Genomic DNA, 18,721 nt, shown 5'->3' with positions numbered 1-18,721 from the left:
CATAATGAGCCCTAGACCTTACGACATTACACCCAGGATCCCCATTCACTGTCTCTGATCTTCTCACCTTTAGCTAGAAGGGAGCCTGGAAAAGTGGCTGTCTGTCTCTCAGTCCACTGGGGACTGGACCCCCAATGCAAGATATATCAGCCGCTCCTGGATCCGTGATGGGCTCAAGCCACGGTGCATTACTCGTGACCTGAAGTGGGGCACGCCAGTCCCTTTGGATGACTTCCGTGACAAGGTGAGTGATGGGCTAAAGACCCAGGGGGTCAGTGCTTAATCCTTTCATGGTCTGGCTGAGTGCTTGTTCTTATTCTGTGGTCCAAGGCTTTTTCTTTTTGAGGGGCACCACAGGAAAGACAGTACTATTTCAGCAGGATGGATCAGGGCATTGGGAATTCTAGCAGGTAGGGAGTCTAGAGGCAAAACAGCTTAGTGTCAGTGGTGGTTGGAGAAAAAGGAGGGCATTGTAAAAGGAGCCCAGAAAGTTGTCTGGGTTGTGTCTGTCTGTTATCTGAACGTCTAAAATAACCTTCTCAATTGTATTATTCATTAGTAACTTAATATCGCATTTGCCAGTCAATCAAATGCTTTCTAATTCCAATCAAATTTATTCATACTTTGACTTAAACTTGTCGTTTTGCTAATTAACCAGAACTTATGCCTGTAGTTTAATTATTGGTTCAACCCTTGAAACGAATGGTACAGCTCTAGAATGGTCATGTTGTTGATTCATTTGAGCATGTGCAGAATACCTACAGTTCACCACTGAAGAATCAGCAGCCGCTCTCCACATAATTGGCATTGTCTTAAAGGTTTGATCTGTGGCCTGCCCTGTTTTAGAAATTAAGCATCAGTATGGCCTTCCATACTTCAAAAAATAAGGATTGAAAATACGTGTATGAGCAGATGTGTCAATTTTCAAGTGAAATGTTGGTCGGGAAAAGTTCAGAGGCAGGGTGTTACTGGAAGACTAGACACTCCGGTCTCTGAAAGTACTCCCTTGCCTGCCTTCTGTGAACCATCCCCTCATGTTTTGGTTTCCCCCCCTTCTCTCTCTATAGGTGTTCTATGTCTGGTTTGATGCCCCCATTGGCTACCTGTCCATTGCAGCCAATTACACTGACCAATGGGAGAAATGGTGGAAGAACCCAGAACAGGTGATGAGCTTGTTAGTTTTGCACACTTGCCACTGTAGCTTGGTCTCTTTCACAGAAGGAATAAGACCGAGAGTCGCTTCCAGATAAGCTCATTTTATGTAAAGGATGTACAGTAGTTTTCTCGTGTGTGTCTTCAGTCTAGAATCCAGGCAGATGTTCTGTCTGATGGTGTATCAAAGCACTGGAGATGGGGTGGGAGCATGTGTAGGAGGACCCAGGGTGCCTGTACACCCATGTGATTAGCCCATCCTCAGGGGCATGTGTGCTTCTGTAACACCCCTCCAAACAAATGCCCTTTATACTAGTCAGCCATTTGGGGCAGCAAAGAGTGAGGGGGTTGTGTGACTTAACCATGCAGTCCATCTCCTGTTTCTTCTCAGGTTCAGCTTTATAACTTCATGGCCAAGGACAATGTCCCCTTCCATAGTGTTGTGTTTCCCTGTTCGTTGCTGGGCACTGGGGATCGATACACGCTCGTCAACCATCTTATTGCAACAGGTAGTCTGTGTGTGAGAGTTGGCCCCACCTGCCGCTCTTTCATTTCCAAACCCTGCTGGTTTAAGCTAGACTATGCCACAAAAAAGGTTGCATCTTATGTGGCCTGGAAGCTGTGGTGGAGCCATTGAAGTGGGATTTGAGCAAACCTTTAAAACCCCCTAAGAACATGAGTCCTGCTGGATGATGCCAAAGGCAGTGGCAAAGCAGATCCCTATGGGGAGCCTGCAAGTAGGACCCCTGAGTCCAACAGTGCTGCACCCATTTCCTCATATTCAGAGGTGAGGTAGGGACTTCCCCTGCACGACGCAGAGATTGAGCTAACAAGACCAATGATGGGCCCCATGGTCAAGAAGGCAGTTTCTGCATGCGCTGTAGAGGGAAGTTAGGGACAGGTGGGGCTCTTCAGTTTGAGAAGGTAGCCCACCTAGAAGGAAAATTCTGATCCTAAACCTCCGCTGACTTGCGGGATCTCTTTGGAGGAGAAAGGACTGAGGAGTGGAGGCCCTAAGATGGTTGGGTGGTGCCTTCTACGCCTCCTTCCAGCAGCTCCTGCAGCCAAGCTGGTGCCAAACGTCTTGCTCTGCTTTCCTTTGGACTACATTAGTGGGGTTTTGTTGTCTGAGCCACCCAGGACCTCCATAAACACTGCCCAGGCTTGTGCTCCAGGGAGGTCACTTGGGTTCTGCTACCACAGCGGTTTGACTTTGCCCCTGGAGGCACACTCCATTGTCGCTTAAGACAGACAGATAACGATGCCAACCAACTGCCTCAGCACTGGAAGGAGAGCATAGACATGGTGGCTAGTAGTCATTGAGAACCTTATCCTCTGTGAATTAGTCGAAACCTCTTAATCTCCATCACTTAATCTTCCTTTCTGCAGAGTACTTGAACTACGAGGATGGCAAATTCTCCAAGAGTCGTGGTGTGGGGGTCTTTGGAGATATGGCCAAAGACACGGGCATCCCGGCAGACATCTGGCGCTTCTACTTGCTCTACTTGCGGCCTGAGAGCCAGGATAGTGCCTTCTCTTGGAATGATCTCATGCTTAAAAACAATTCAGAGCTTCTCAACACCCTTGGCAACTTCATCAACAGGTAATGGGGTGAGGAGGGAAAGAGGCGTTCAAATCCACAGTGAAACTAGAACATGGCAGCCTGGTGGTGCTGGTGGTTGTTGAGAGGAACAGGATTACAAATGTATGTCAGATAGTTCATATAAAGAAAAGGAAAGCAGGTAATTTACCCAACACAGGGTTTGTTCGGTGGATTTGTACTTCTGTAATGGATACAGATCTGTTCCCACCCCTGGTTGGGAGATACTGCTTTCTACATAGCCTGCAAACTCCTTCTATTTTTGTTGTATCCAGTTAGAAATTTTAAGTGATCTGCCTGTTCATTAGCCATACATTTATTGCATGCAAATCATTGGCTTCACAGCAATCAAAAAGCAATACAACCATCAAATCATTTCAATCAGTCTGGTTTTCTGTAAAATAAAATGACTATGCCAGAACTTTAGGATTTAATGGATTACAATAAAATTTGTCCCTCATCCCTCTCTCCTCTGTCTCTTTCTCTCAGAGCCGGGTCCTTTGTGTGCAAATTCTTTGGGGGACACGTCCCCACCATGGAGCTGAGTCAGGATGACAAAAGTCTGTTGGTTCACATCACTCTGGAGCTGCGCCAATACAACCAATTGTTGGAGAAGGTCAAGTACGTCCTTAGGACCTGGCATGTGCCACTAGCCTGAGGGCCTGATTCCATCCCTTACTTAGACAAGTACTGAAAAGGCTCTTCCCAGTCACAGGCAGCAGAATGTTGGCTAAGGAGATCATCTCCAGATTGGCTCTGAACATGTGAATTAGTTATATCTATATCTATCTCTCTCATGAGCATGTGCAGATATCCTTTTCATTAACTGCAAGTAAATGCTTGTGGAACAAATCTTGACTTCCAGAGTTCTACTCGCATTGTGTTAGACGCTTATTTCTGGTTATGTACTGTATCTGTGTGTGCTTTTTATCCTATGCCTTTCTGAGAGGCAAAACTGACATGTTAAGATTAAAGTAGAGATAAACCAATGAAAAAGCAGGCTCTGTCACCCTTGCAAATAACTTGACAAAATTTGATAACCCGCGAGGTGTTTTACTAGTCTGCTTGTCTGCATGGATCTGTGTTAGTATTTTGTGGTAGTCTGAGGGTTTGAAAAATGGGGGGTGGGGGTGGACCAACAGCTGATTTACAAAATCATCATCATCATCTGCATGGTTACCTGGAGGTTGTTGTTAAGTTGCCCCAGGTATAAGGCAAGTGGTTATTTATGAGCCCTGGTCCCTTCTAGCAGCTAGGGCGAAGAGGAGACTGCTACATTTTCTTCTTCCCTGGTTTGGTTCCTCCTACAAATTTCCTGTTTTTCTCCTGCAGGATCCGTGATGCCCTGCGCAGTATCCTAAACATTGCTCGCCTTGGCAACCAGTATCTCCAGGTCAATGAACCCTGGAAACGGATCAAGGGCAGCGAGGCTGACAAGTGAGTCTCTGCTTCGAGGAAAAGGCTGTTTTCTGACGGTGCCCTCTAGTCAGACCAGTCAACTCAGCAGAATAATGTCTCCCCCTTTGCTCTGAGCTAGCTACCAGTGCTTAATTTTGGGAGGCATGTTTTAGCTCTGGTATATAGACTGCCACCTCCTCTTCTTGGCTTCTCTCCTTCCTCCCACAGGGAGGAAGCATCATTTCAGCTTCCTAGGAAAATTAACAAGCATCATTTCATCTTCCTAGGAAGCAAGCAAGCACAGTGATAGGGGTAGCCGTCAACATTGCATCCTTGCTCTCTGTTATCCTGCAACCGTACATGCCCAGCGTGAGTGCTGCAATCCAAGAACAGCTGTGCATTCCCACTGACTACAACGTGGTGACCAACGACTTTGTCTGCACCTTGCCTGCTGGGCATCAGATTGGCACGGTAAGTGGGAAAGGAGGCTTGTGCCAGAACTGTGGCTAAAGTCTTTTCTGAGCTATGACCGAGGGCCAGTTATCTCCAATGGTAGATAAGATGGTAAACCTGTTTCTTGACTGTACAGTGGTGCCTCGCAAGACGAAAAGAATCCGTTCCGCGAGTCTCTTCGTCTTGCAATTTTTTTCGTCTTGCGAAACAAGCCCATTAGCGGATTAGCGCTATTAGCGGTTTAGCGGCTATTAAAGCCTATTAAAGGTTTAAGGGATTAGCGGATTAGCTGCTAAAAGGCTATTAGCGGCTATTGAATGCTTAAGGGATTAGCGGATTAGCTGCTAAAAGGCTATTAGCAGTTTAGATCAGCTGATAAGCGGCTTAGATCAGCTGTTAAGCGGCTTAGCGATCAGCTGTTAAGTGGCTTAGGGGCTTGGGAAAAGGGGGGGGGGAACCCCAGGAATCGCAAGACATTTTCGTCTTGCGAAGCAAGCCCATAGCAAATTCGTTTTGCGAAGCACCTCCAAAACGGAAAACCCTTTCGTCTAGCGGGTTTTCCGTCTTGCGAGGCATTCGTCTTGCGGGGCACCACTGTACCTCTTCAGGCTTGTATAGCAGAATGCTCCTCCATTAAAAATAAGATATAATCCCAGCACTTAAATAGCTAGCGTGTTTGGGCGACACGCGTGTTTATGGGACACGGGTGGCGCTGTGGGTTAAACCACAGAGCCTAGGACTTGCTGATCAGAAGGTTAGTGGTTTGAATCCCCGTGACGGGGTGAGCTCCCATTGCTCGGTCCCTGCTCCTGCCAACCTAGCAGTTCGAAAGCATGTCAAAGTCCAAGTAGATAAATAGATACCGCTCTGGCGGGAAGGTAAACGGCGTTTCTGTGTGCTGTCCTGGTTCGCCAGAAGCGGCTTAGTCATGCTGGCCACATGACCCGGAAGCTGGACGCCGGCTCCCTTGGCCAATAAAGCGAGATGAGCGCCGCAACCCCAGAGTCGGCCACGACTGGACCTAATGGTCAGGGGTCCCTTTACCTTTACCTTTGGGAGAAAGATCACTGAGTTGGGAGCTAAAAGGAATACCACTACTGTAATGGGCTTTGTGTGGGGCCGTCCTGGTGTCTGGTCCAGAAGCTGTAGCTGGAATGCAGCAGCCAGACTGCTCATGTTAACATGTTACCTCTCCCTTGGGAGGTTGTGGACTCTCCTTCCTTGGAGAGTTTTAAGCAGAGGTTGGGTGGTCATCTGTCATGGCTGCTTTAGCTGAGATTCCTGCATATTTTAAAAGAGATGATATTAAAACTAACCTATAAGCAGGGGTAATTTCTTGAGCAACCATTAATAGCAACAAAGGAATTGAAAGGGGAAAAATAGAGTTGGAAAATTAACATATATCAGGAATGTAAGGTACATCTAGAATGCCAAGGAGCTTTGGGTTGAGAAGTCTGTAAAGATATTTTGTATGATAGAAAGTGTATGATGTATAAATAGAAAAAAGGAAAATATATCAATAAAAATTAAAAGAGGAAAGAAAAAAGTTATTGTTCCTCACTTGAAGTTTTTTGAAAGTTACATAATATAACATGAATAGAAATCATTAAGAGTGCAGCTGTTGACTATGTGATAATTTTGTAAAATGGATTGTAATAGAAATAAATAAGAACCATCGGGACCAGCACATGGGAAACCTCTTAACGAAATTGCATTAATTTGGAATTAATTTGTGTAATGGGGTTAAAATTGGAAAATCAATAAAAATAATTGGCAACAAAGAAATGAAACTGAAGTTCTGTTTTGTCATCCTCCTACTTACTTCTGACCGTTACTACTTACATAGTTGCAAACATAGGGACTAGATGCTTAGACACATTTCTTAGGATGCCCAGTACTCTCAAAGTAATCATACAGAATACACCTAACATGTGTGTGGGACAAGTTCACAAAGGATTCTGTCTCCTGTCTCCTTAATTTCCCACCAGGTGACACCTCTATTCCAGAAGCTGGAGACAGAACAAATTGAAAACCTGCGGAAGCGCTTTGGTGGTGGCCAGGTAAGGAGAGGCAGCTGAGCCAATGGATGTAGAGCTCCTCTGGGAGAACCTCAGGCAATGAGTGGGCAGAGTAAGTGTTTAGTTAAAATACAAAGGGGGAGTTATAGGAGCTCAGAGAAAACTGAATGGGTCTGTGGAGAGCTTCTGCTTTCAGGCTTGAGTGTGGGGAAAGGAACTGATTAAGAAGAGGGCACTTCAACATGCATTGCTCAAGAACTGCTAGGTGAGCTTGACTGCATTCCTCATAATGTTGCCACAGCACAAACATCTTTCCTGAGCTTGTAAACACTCCAGTTCCGCTTACCTGATTCATGATGATGAACTGTTTTCAAAGCAGCTGACAGATACTGTCAGAAATTGTACCAGATGCACTTCTGTGGAGAGTCCCACATTCTTGGAGCCACCACGAAAAAGGCCCTCTTGTGATACCCCCAGACCTTGCTGGGCCTCTGAGAGTAGCAGAATGGCCAGAGGATTAACTGGAAAGCTACTGAAGAAGCACATCCATTTTACAAGTTAGTAAAACTGCCACAGCAGGTGGCGCTGTGGGTTAAACCGCAGAGCCTAGGGCTTGCCGATCAGAAGGTTGGCGGTTCGAATCCCCGTGATGGGATGAACTCCCGTTGCTCGGTCCCAGCTCCTGCCAACCTAGCAGTTCGAAAGCACGCCAAAGTGCAAATAGATAAACAGGTACCACTCCGGCAGGAAGGTAAACGGCGTTTCCGTGCGCTGCTCTGGTTCACCACATGTACGCTGGCTCCCTCGGCCAATAAAGCAAGATGAGTGCCGCAACCACAGAGTCGTCCACGACGGGACCTAATGGTCAGGGGTCCCTTTACCCTTTTTTAATGTATCCTGTACCCAGTAGCAGATGTGGGGGGAGGTGCTTACCTGACCTGGCAGGTGAGTCGTTGCTGCTTACTAGGAGGCAGGGAGGGTGGCATGATGCAAACACACTGGCAGGAGTACCAGATTAGCTCAGCTAATGCAGTTGCACCATGTCAACCTCTCTGCCACCTCACTCCTCCCAGTAAGCTGCAGCTACTTACCTGCTGGGGGCCAGAAAAACACTTCTGCCCCCCTCTGTTCCAAACATTTCACAATTGCACTCTCTCAACACAGTAATTCCCAAACTGTGTATCAGAGCGGCAGAATGAGAAAACAGCTTGTGTGCCTCAGGAAATGAATGAATTTGCCGAAAAGGTTCCTGGGAGCCCAAAGCACTCCTCTCCCTACAGAGGAGGTTGCCCCCAGCATCTCTGCCTGACTTGCTTCTTCTGGCCACACCTCTTTCCAGTCAGCTCCTGCAAAAAGCAGGTCATTCTGCCCTGCATGAGGTGTGGGATTGGATCCTTTAGGTTTGTTGGATGCATTGGCAAAGCAGAATTGTCTTACCTCAAGGAAATCTGCCTGTCATATCTCTGCATGAGTCAGCAACTTCTACAAAGAAATGGATTTTTCTTTGCCTCTTTCTACCCTTTCACACTCTGAAGGTAAAGACTTGGGGAGACTCGTTCTGACATCTCCCGTTTCGTTCTGCCTAAGTGACTGTCTCAGGGGAAAGTGTCCCAATGCTTTTCACCCTTTTCTGCCTCTCTCCCTTAATATTTTGCTTTGCACCTATGGTTTAGTTCCTAGGCTAGTCATCTACCCAGGATCCACAGCAGCCACAAAATGTGTCTGTTGGCTGCATGCAATTGGTTCCTGCCTCCCTAGCACTGGCAAGCATCTCTTGCCTCCCCCTTGGTGCTTTTATTTTTAGTGTGTATATAGAGCTCTAGGCTACTTGCAAAGCTCTTTCCTCTGCTGTGGCACCTAATTGCTTCTCTCTCTCTGCTCTTCATGGCTGTGGTATCGTATCCTTTTGTGCTTTTTCCAGTTTGAAGACTTCGCTCTGAATTTGAAGGTAAAATGTGTTCTTCCTGCTCACCAGGAGTGGCTTTGAGGTTTAGGAAGGGCTCTCCATTGATCTAACATTTGCACGAGGCTTGGCTATCCTCCAGTCAGACAAGCCATAGACATTGTCAGAATTCAAGGACACATTTCAACCCGGGAAAAGCCAGTGAGAAGGGTGGCAGGTGGAGAATTATAGAGGGCCTGAGGCTCCCCACCACCCAGTGGCGTAGCGTGGGGGGTGCAGGGGGGGCCGGCCACACCGGGCGCAACATCTGGGGGGGGTGCACTTGCAGCTCTCTGCCCCTACCTGGCTCACTCACTCACTCTCACTGCAGTGCTGGCTGTGCGAATCCGATCTGAGCCGCCGGGTCGCCGCCCACTGTGGAGGGGAGGGTGCCAGGCGTGTGGTGCGGAAAGAGAGAGAGGGACTATCTGGGGGAGGGACAGTGCAGCGGGGGGGGGCGCAAATTACTTGCCTTGCCCCGGGTGCTGACAACCAACGCTACGCCACTGCCACCACCTTCCCCTATGTGCCCTCCAGATGTTTTGGACTACAGCTCAGCACTAGCCATTGGCCGTGCTGACCAGGGCTGCTGGGAGTTGTAGTGTGAAACAACTGGAGGGTGTCAAGTTAGGGAAAGGCAGTTCTCCAACTTTTGTATATATAACCTTTGCTCTCCGGTACATCCTTCACTTTTCCCCACCTTAAGGACAAGTTCAGTCAAATTACAAGGGACATTTTGTTTTCCATCATTTGAGTTCCACTCAGCGATCACTTCTGATTCAGATTTGACCCATCCACATGTGTGACAAGAGTGTAAATTTCCTCTGTTGGTTAACCAAGGCGTTTAAGCCATCTGTATCTGGCTTGAGAGGCAAAATGCATGGCATTTATCAAAGCAGGCAGGGTTGGATTACGTGATTTCCTATTTACTGCCTCTAAGCCTGTTCATTGCTTATTTTCTGGGAACAGCTACCTACAACAATGGGTATCCTTCATACCCTACTGGGCAAAGGGGCACTGGGAGAAGATTGAGGGCTTATCACCAGTGGTACCTTAATGAACATGCATGTATCCTGCATGTGTGTCTTCTCCTCCCCCCTCCCCCAAGCAAGAACAGTGCAGTTCACCTTTTCAAACTTTGGTGACTCTTTGCCTGTGCCTGCCACTAATTGAGCTTCATCTGAGGCCTATACTAAAGCAGTTCTGCTTATCCTTGTCTCCTGGATGCTAAGCTGGTGAAGCCTGTTATACTGCCACTCATTTAGATTTATTTCTCTTCCCCCTCCCCTTCAAGCAAAAAGTTGTAAAAGGTGAGCAGGCAGTAGGAACAAAGGAGCTTCAGGAAGAAGTAGCCAAACAGGTAAGGTTGCACACTCTACTGTTTTTAGTTTTTATGAACCAAACAGCCCAACTGCACAGCTAAAACTACATGATTATCTCTTTAATGGCAAAGTAGTTGTGGCCAAGCAGTTGTAGCCTTGCAAAATAACTCAGCTTCTTCCCTACCCCAATGCCCTTTAGTTCCCATCAGCCCTACTTGGGCTAGCCAAAAGGTCAAGGATGATGGGCGATATAGTTTGAAACATTTGGAGTGCACCAGGTTGGGGGAGGCTGCATTTTAAACATTAAAAAAAATGGCTTGTGAACTGTTTTTAAAATAGTTTCCTATCCCATGCAGTAATGAAGAGCACTGGCAACCAGCAAACACACATGGTTCATTTAGGCACAGAAAAGTGATAAAATGGAGCAAGATTTGCTGACAGCTTTAGTCTGTGTTTACTGAGGCTTTATTCACAGCCTAATAGCCATGTAAAATAGAGGCAGTGAAAGGTGTGGCTTGGGACAGGTGGAGAGAGCAAAGTCCTAGAGGGCCACATTTCCTTGAGGTTCCCTCCAGAAAGAGTGAAGTTCCACAACGACTAGTATGAGCATCAAGCATGGGTTGCACTAACTGAAAATCACTTTCTGCAAAGCAGTGCTGTTTAATTTGGTTTGTGTTTTCCTTAAGTATTACACGGGGGGGGGGGGCGGGGGGACACCATCTTGCACTAGGCCTGGAAACAGGAGTACTTGTATCATGAGGGCAGAGATGGCATAGAGGCAAGGCAAAAGCCCCCTTTATAGAAAAGTTGAGGAGGCAGCCTGTGTAAGGCTGACAGGACAATGCACTCTACAGAGCAGCATGTTGGCTGCAGGTCCCAACTACTGTAACTTGCAGTGTTTCAGGACTCTTGCCTTGCAGGCTTCAACCTGCTTCCTGTTTGTGCAAGAGTGCAATATTTTACCGCTCATTTCTCTCTCTAGGATAACTACGTGCAGCAGCTGAAGGCTCAGAATGCTGAGAAGAAGCAGGTTGATGCTGCAGTCTCAAAATTAGCAGAACTACAGAAGCAGCTCAACTTGGCTGAGGGAAAAGCGAAAAAGAGAAAGTGAATTGCCAGGCAGGCAGCATCTCTTGCCCAGACACTTGGCTCATTGGATTTCAGCGACGGGAGAGTTTCTCACTTTTTCACAACATTAAATTATTTTGCTGTAGCCCCTTTTCCTATTTTGTAATCACATTTATGAAAAATTCAGAATCCTTTGAAATGTTTTGATTATATGGTGAGAAATAAATATTTTATTGGTTAAATACATACTGTACCTATAAATGCAAAAGCTATTATTGGACTCATACATACATGCTTTTTCTTGCACATTTTTCTTCACAAGTGAAGTGGTGGTGGTTATGTTAAGAACAAGCCTGGTTGGCAGAGGCAGTTTCATCCAAGATGGCTTTCCTGTGGAATATATAGCCTGGCAGAGTCTAGTTGCACGATCACCTTTTATATTTCAGTTCAGCAAGGCTGGCTCACTAAACCAGAGTCGAAATAAGCAATCTGAGTCCCCCATAAGGTAATGTTGCAAAGATAGACTATGGAACAGCCCCAGCCTACCAGGTGATGGTAATGTTTATTGTATAGAAAAGTGCTTGACTCTTTTTTAGCATGTTGCTTAAAGTCATAGATGCTAAAGCTGGGAGCAGCGAAGTATTGCTCTGCTTGGTCCATGGCAAGTGAGTCATCAGTACAGGAAGGAAGTTCTCCAGATCCATTAAGTCTTTAGGCTCACCATACGCTGGATAAGTGCTGCTCTTGTTGCTTCCACCTCTGCAGTCAAGCGCTCTATTTCTTTCTGGAGGTGCTCATTGTGGGCCATCAGCTCGGCCACTCTGCGCTCATTCTCCTGCTCCCGCTCTCTGCCCCGCTGCCTCTTGCCTCCGTGGGGCTGTCCACCATGCTTCCTCTTCCGGCTAGTAGACACCCCCTCATCATCATCTGTCCCAGTCTGCACTGGGGAACTGTGGCTGGAGTCTGACTCGGCAGGTCCCGCAGGCTCCTCAGCTAGCAGTTCCAGGAGTTGAGCTGTGAGATCAGGGTCCAGCTCACAGTTTCCAACTGCTTCACTTCCACTGGGCTCCAAGGGATTGGAAGCATCCAGGTTCCACAGCAGATCAGTACTGTCGACACCATCAAACTCCTTCTGTAGGAAAATGGAAAGATGGTGAGAGCTACTGTTTGCCTTCACTTCCTAAAGCCAGTGTGATCCCTAGCCTGCAAAGACCAGGGTTCCTGATCCATCTTCACTGGGGCAGCCTTGGACTTGTTGCTGCCTCACAAGGTTGTTATGATTAAAAAGTGGGGAAAGTCCCCTGAGCTCCTTGGAAGAAAGCATGAGAGATACAAATGGGATTAGGTATTCATGCAACCAAATATGAACATTTACAGTGGTGCCCCGCAAGAAGAATGCCTTGCAAGACGGAAAACCCACTAGACGAAAGGGTTTTCCGTATTGGAGGTGCTTCGCAGGACGAATTTCTCTATGGGCTTGCTTCGCAAGACGAAAATGTCTTGCAATTCTTGCGATTTTTTTTCACTCCCCACCCCCTTTTTCTAAGGCACTAAGATGCTAATAGCCTTTTAGCAGCTAATCCGCTAATCCCTTAAGCCTTTAACAGCCGCTAAACCGCTAATAGCGCTAATCCACTAATAGGGTTGCTTCGCAAGACGAAAAAACCGCTAGACGAAGAGACTCCCGGAACGGATTCTTTTCGTCTTGCGAGGCACCACTGTATTTGCTTTACTTTTGTCTACAGAAAGCAGTTTCTAAGCTATAATAGAAACTACAGTGCACACCTTAAGAGCACAGAAAGAGGTATGTATTATCTAGGGAAGCCAGCCTACAGGCAACCCGCCCCCCCCCAAAAAAAACCCCACTAATGGGCATGTGAAAGGTGAATGACACAGCATAAAAGATAAGGCTTGACAGCCCATCTGTGTCATGTGGAGTAGTTGGTATTGGACACCCTCACTCCACCAATTCCTGAAATATCTACCTCTTCTGCATGACAGGATTTGCTCCAATGTTTCTCTACCATCATTATGAATAGGCTATAGTGAAAACTATATAGCATGTTAAGATTATCAAATTTCTGCATAGCATAAGTGGTAAAACAGATGCTTGCCAGGTTCCCCAAATTTAAAGGCACCACACTAATTTTGTTTTTAATGGGTTTTTTTTAATGGTTTGGAACGACAAGTGAAGCTAAGTGTGATGCAGAGCCAATGGAAGAAGAATTAGAAAACTCTGTAAGGGGAAATCTAGCCACCTCTGGGATGCTGTACACAAGACACATACAAGATGCTAGGAAAGTTGCTTTCCTCCGTTTTCTCACCTGCTCCGGTCCCCCTACTGGGGGGTCTGTCCTGCTGGTTACGTCCAAGGAGAGCACCTCTTGCAAGTCCTCATACCAGGCCTCCAGCTCCCACGGGGGAACTGGGGTGCTCACAGAGAAGGGCAGTGATTCTGCCATCATGGTTCAGGTGCAGCCAGCACTGAAAGAAAGGAGGACGGTGTGTGTGTCAAGAGACCTGGGCTAGCAATACAAATTCAAGAGTGCATAGGGAGGATGGGTGGGTGTGCAGAGCCCCCAGACCCCACGGAGTTGTTGTTCTAGGTCGATAGGAAAACACAAGGAGCCCTGGATACCTTTTATCCCTGTGAATTAAGTCAGGCTGAGAGTGGCTGGCCCAAGTAAGCTTCATGGCTGAATGGGGATTTGAGCCAGGGTCTCCCTGGTCCTTGGCAATGAATGCCAGATAAAAAAGGGGCTATGCTACAGAAATGACTGGGTAGAGCATCTCCCCCATCCAGTTTCTGCCATTCAAACAGCACTAGCTTTCACATGGGAACAGGAAGCAAGAGGTGTGTCTCATTCTACCAGAAAGACAGCCTCCTATTCTGCACTGACAAGGAGGGTGGCTTGGCACTATTCTGTGGCCAAACCACACTGGGAGAGGTCTTAGAAAAAATGTTATGCAAGCACAGCACAATTAAAGGATCACAGGCCACCAAGAGTGCTGAGATGGATCATTACTACAGGATGGCTACTTTTGGTTCGGACCATTTAGTTATAGAGCTGAAAGAGCACAAAAGGTGTCACCAATTTAGAAATGATGTTGCTATTAGCTATTTGGAAGCTATTTCATATTGAGTGTTGATTGGGAATTCTAAGAAACCAAAAAAATAGTGCAGTTTTGAAAGGTTCAGTCTCGTTTTGATTCAAAATGGTGTCCAAATGTATTCAAACATAGAATACTTTTCTCCTTTATCTCTGGAACCACCATGCAGACATTTGGTGATGATATCTCAGGTGATGTTTAAATGCATCATAACCATAAAAACCACTTTCCAAAAATATAGATGGGCTCAGGAGTGACACTGGAAGCTCAGCCATCTTAAAACACAACTTACTGGCTTGACAAATAACTCCCTGAAGTACTCAAACCCATTCCAATTCAATAAATGTTGCTATTGGCTCAGTAATACCCCATTGTCTCTCAAAACAGACAGATGCCAACCAACAGTCTTGATATGCACATGAAGCCAATGAAACTTGTAGCCTAGAATTATGATGTGGCTACCCTCCTGTGGTGCAGAACCTGTAGTCCTCCATATGCAGCACCCATTGTCGTTGAACATCACTATGCTAGCTGTGGTTGATAGGAGCCCAATAACACCCAAACAGCCACAGGTTCCCCTTTTCTGCTATATGTACTTAAGAGGAAAACTCACTAAACTGTGGGACTTGCTTTTGAGCAAATATCACACTGTACAAGTGCACCATCCTTGTCCCTGAAGACTTCCACTGCCGCATGTGCCTTACAGGGTTTTTGAAGTTACTTTCCTTATCCAAAGGATGTTTTTAAAAGTAGTTTAGGAAACTGGTGTTTCTCTGCATGGCTGGCTACAGTGTGCACATCTCATATTCATGACCTTTCCTAGGGGCATAAGGTATCCTGCCCAGGGAGACCAGCGCAGATGTTAACATCTCAGTACCTTTCACACTGGAAATCTCTCATGCTGGAAATAAGAGCTGAGTCACTGTCACAAGACAGTCTGTGAGTGCCAAGCCAAGCATTCCTGCAGCCTCAGATGTTAAGCATTTCCTTTCTTTGTGGCCTTGGGGCAGGCTGGAACATGCCTTGAGTAGAAGTACCAGTCTTCAGTTGCATTATTCTCTGACTTGGTGATTATAACACAGACTAGTCTAGAGGAAGGCAAGGGGGCACGTGGCTCTTCAGTTGCTGCTGAACCACAACTCCCATCATACCTTACTATTGTCCATGCTGGCTGGGGATGATGGCAGGTAAAGAGTCCATCATCACCTGGTGGTGAGGGGGCCCCTTGCCTGCTAGAGGGCAATGCATGGATAACCTGCTGAGCAATGGAAGTCATACAAATTCTTTTCTAGAAGCATGATACAGTTGCTTATTTATTTATTTTTTTAAAAAGATGTTTGTGTCAGCTGCTTTTCTCCAGGAGATGTCCTGGAACACAGCAGAAAACCGAAATGGTTTCTCCCTTGCTCTGAGATATAATCATAGAATCACGAGATAACGCTGATTAGGGTTTTATTTTACAGATTTGTCCCAGTGGAGGTAAAGCCTTGTTTTAAAGTAATACCTAACAAGACATTGTAAGGAATACTGTCTATTTTAAGATGCAGTCCAGACACAGGTTCCAGGGCTATGGCCTGAAACTAAACAAAGTGGAACCTAATTAATGCACAGATAGAATAATTCCCAGGACACAGCTAAATGCAACCTTGAGTTCCATCACGGGAGAAGGCACCCTGCAAATATAGGGTTGTATCCAAAATCATGTGAGCGGACTCCTGCTCACAGAACTTCATCACCTTCAGCCACCCCCCCCTCTCAAAACAAAACAAAACATTGCTCTGGTTCCCCCCTAAATCTTAAACTAGGGTTTTATGGTTTCATTTATGGTAGACCTGGGATGGCCAGAGCTGCATTCACATGAACAAAGGCCAGCCAACTCTAAAGGTGCCGGCAATGGTAAAATAGGAACAACTTACTTACTTGCATTGTTAGTTCCATGCACCCCTTTCTCCCAATGCCCATTACACCCCACTGCATTTCTCTGTTTGGCTAAACAGTACCTGTTTGCATCAATGCAGCTGCAGTCAGATAATGTGTCTGTCATAGGCTGTGACACAAATGCAATGAATGTTTACTCCAGAGGTTCAGCCCTACTTGAGTTCAACAGTCCTTACATCCAAGGAAAACAGGACAGCAGCCCCTTCATCCAAAGTCCAACATGTGTTGTCTAAATACACGGACTGCCTGTAGGAGTGCCGTACACCTCACTCTATGAAGTCTAAGTGCCTCCTTTTTTTTTGATTCATTGCAGTAATCAGAATAAATTATTCTTACCAGTTTTCAAGTGTGATGGTGTATTAGGATGCGATTTTTCATTCGAAGCTGTGGGAAAAAGAGGAGAGACTTATATTTTGACTACTGATGTCACCGCATAATGATCTGATCTTGTTCCATTTCCACTGCAGAGGTAGCAGAGAAAAATATACCCAGGCAACACCTATCACTTTAAGCTATGCAGCAAGGTGGAATGGCGCTGTGGCACAGCCCTCTTTCAGATTGTTTCCATCAGTTCTTAAGATACTGTACTGTGCTTTGCTTCTAGTTTTGGAAGGGAGTGCCCATTGCTCTCACATGCTTGGAAACTATCTCCTTCCTTCTTCGAACCCCAGAGGCAAAATAAATTCAATGCACTGCATTGATCGCTTTCAATAAAGTAGTGTACCTAAGGGTCTCTGAAGTCTCGGTGCTCTGAAATAACAGAACCTGGCAGAATTAGAGACTGTCATATGCAGATATCCCATGACTTTCCCCTTGTAATGGTTGTGTTATTGGCTGCAGCTGATACTGTGAAGTTCTATGCTCAGGCCTTTTCAACACACAAAATTGAGGCTCAGTGATTTTGAATCATTTTAGATTTATCACTCCCTATGTATCCATTGTGCAGATGAGAACTATGAGAGAGAAATGTATTATGCTAGTATCCCCCACCCTTCCAAAAACCTGGCACAGCATACAATTATTTCCATTGAGCTTTCTTTGCACAATAGGTGAGGCTGAGATAGTGACTGGCCAAAGGTCACCAAATGAACTTAACAGATGAGCAGAGGTTTTGACACAGGTCCAACTCTACCCACTGTATGGCACTGCTCAAGACCTTGGACAATCCAAGATATGGCCTCAAGTTTTTTTTAAACCTATGATTTGTATAGAGACTACCTTTTGACAAAATGCAACTGTACTGAAATTAAGCTGCCTGAAATATTGTTTTAAGAAAATTGTCAGAAGGCCACTTATCTCTCTCTGTACAGAGACTTTACCCCCTGTTTCTTCTGCAAGGGTCCACTAGACAGATCAAAGGACACACTGCACTGCCCCGTTGAAGAGCAAGGCAGCAACAGTGGCATGAACCCCACAGGAATGCAGCATGCACCAGGGATGCACCACAGGTTTTCATCAGCCCTGAGTGATGCAACAAACCAGAAGAGTTGGGGATCGAGGAACTGTTATGCAGCCTGTTGGGGGAGAAAAGGATCCCCAAGGAGCCATGCGAACAGGCATTTCAAGTCATCCGCGTGCCCCAGCAGGCAGCTTTGCAGTCTTTGACAGGGGCTACCGCTTGCATAAATGAGAACTGGGGCATCCTGTTTCCCTCTCCTCTGAGGCACCCCTAAATTCTCACAGAAGGCAGATTTTGTTTTCTAAACCCACAGAACTGCTCGCAGTGAAAAAGGCTGCGCTCCAACATCTCTTGGCAGAAACCAACAGTACATACAGCTGTCTGAAAGGATGTAGCCTCAAGAGCGGGCAGAGAGCCCATAATTCCAAGCTATTTTAGTACACAAAACAAGACCATTAAGTGTTTCCCTCTCCATGTTGGAAGTGAAGCGAACTAGGAAAATTTAGGGGGTTTGTCCACCACCCAGTACAGCGGCTATCTTCCTTCTGTTAGCTCAGCAGATATAGTAACACTGAAATATATCAATGCCAGCAAAAGGCAATGAAAAAACAGGGCTCCCAGCACAATTTTTAAAATAAAAAAGCTGTGCCCACGTTCACTGAATTCATTGCTAAACTTGCAATTCCCTCAGTTGTATTTGGATTTTTGCTTAACGGGTTTTTTAATGGAGGCGCCCTTCTTTACACATCAGCACCCCTAAGAACTACGAATAAAGCCTCTTACGTCTTTATTTTTTCATTCTTCCAGGCCCATCCATCGAGATTTTGCTCTCTTTGTGTGGAGAGCAGGGTTGGGGAGAAAGCAAAGGCTTAATGGTCGAGTCGGTTTTAGGGGCACCCAGTTAAAAGCAGAGTGCCTCCTACCTGCGTGTTTAAGGGACAGGGGAAGCCACGCTGACTGGGGGCTCAAACTCTGAATGAAGTCTGGGCGGAGGCTAGTTCCCCCCTTTCACTTCTGAGTTTTAGGAGCGCGTTAGCAACGCTCCTCAAAAAACCAAGCATATCTCTACTTGCGGAGCAGGGAGAAAGAATGAAACCAAGTTCCTTCAGTGATCGGCGCTGAAGATCCCCCCCCCCCCGAGGACCCAGGCGCCCTTCGCACCTTCCTCCGCGGCCCCTTCTCTCCCGCGATCCGGTCCCCCAGCTGCTGGCTTCGGCTCATCCTCAGGCCCTCGCGGCTCATTCTCTTCCTCGCTGCGCGGCTGCCGGCTTCCAACTGCCAAGCGCGTCCTCGGCTCAGGCTGGTCCTTCGAGCGCGGCC

General features: G+C 46.5%; 2 protein-coding genes across 4 annotated transcripts in view; one reads left to right on the top strand and one right to left on the bottom strand.

The window, feature by feature from the left end:
* Window positions 1–11,199, top strand: part of MARS1 (methionyl-tRNA synthetase 1) — a 25,893-nt gene extending 14,694 nt beyond the window's left edge. Inside the window, exons 12-22 of one of the 2 annotated variants that reach the window (XM_083428226.1) lie at window positions 74–244; window positions 1,068–1,163; window positions 1,544–1,661; window positions 2,542–2,755; window positions 3,242–3,373; window positions 4,085–4,189; window positions 4,438–4,621; window positions 6,592–6,663; window positions 8,543–8,569; window positions 9,858–9,923; window positions 10,868–11,199. In XM_083428226.1, the coding sequence (XP_083284352.1) occupies window positions 74–244; window positions 1,068–1,163; window positions 1,544–1,661; window positions 2,542–2,755; window positions 3,242–3,373; window positions 4,085–4,189; window positions 4,438–4,621; window positions 6,592–6,663; window positions 8,543–8,569; window positions 9,858–9,923; window positions 10,868–10,996 (1,314 nt within the window). In that variant the 3' untranslated portion in view covers window positions 10,997–11,199. The remainder of the gene's footprint in view (window positions 1–73; window positions 245–1,067; window positions 1,164–1,543; window positions 1,662–2,541; window positions 2,756–3,241; window positions 3,374–4,084; window positions 4,190–4,437; window positions 4,622–6,591; window positions 6,664–8,542; window positions 8,570–9,857; window positions 9,924–10,867) is intronic. The other variant, XM_083428227.1, reaches the window with a different exon arrangement.
* DDIT3 (DNA damage inducible transcript 3) lies at window positions 11,155–18,721 on the bottom strand. 2 transcript variants are annotated; one of them, XM_083428349.1, is made up of 3 exons: window positions 18,563–18,721; window positions 13,278–16,386; window positions 11,155–12,085 (listed from the first exon to the last, which is right to left on the bottom strand). In XM_083428349.1, the coding sequence occupies exons 2-3, from the start codon at window positions 13,416–13,418 to the stop codon at window positions 11,657–11,659; spliced, it is 570 nt and encodes a 189-aa protein (XP_083284475.1). In that variant the 5' UTR covers window positions 13,419–16,386; window positions 18,563–18,721; the 3' UTR covers window positions 11,155–11,656. The 2 variants fall into 2 exon arrangements, with proteins under 2 accessions (XP_083284475.1, XP_083284476.1); XM_083428350.1 differs by having other exon boundaries at window positions 11,155–12,082.

The sequence above is a fragment of the Podarcis tiliguerta genome (assembly GCF_965153285.1).
Source record: "Podarcis tiliguerta genome assembly, chromosome: 2".
NCBI classification, from domain to species: Eukaryota; Metazoa; Chordata; class Lepidosauria; order Squamata; family Lacertidae; genus Podarcis; species Podarcis tiliguerta.
Note: the sequence above shows the minus strand (reverse complement) of the source record. Positions and strands in the feature narration are given on the sequence as shown.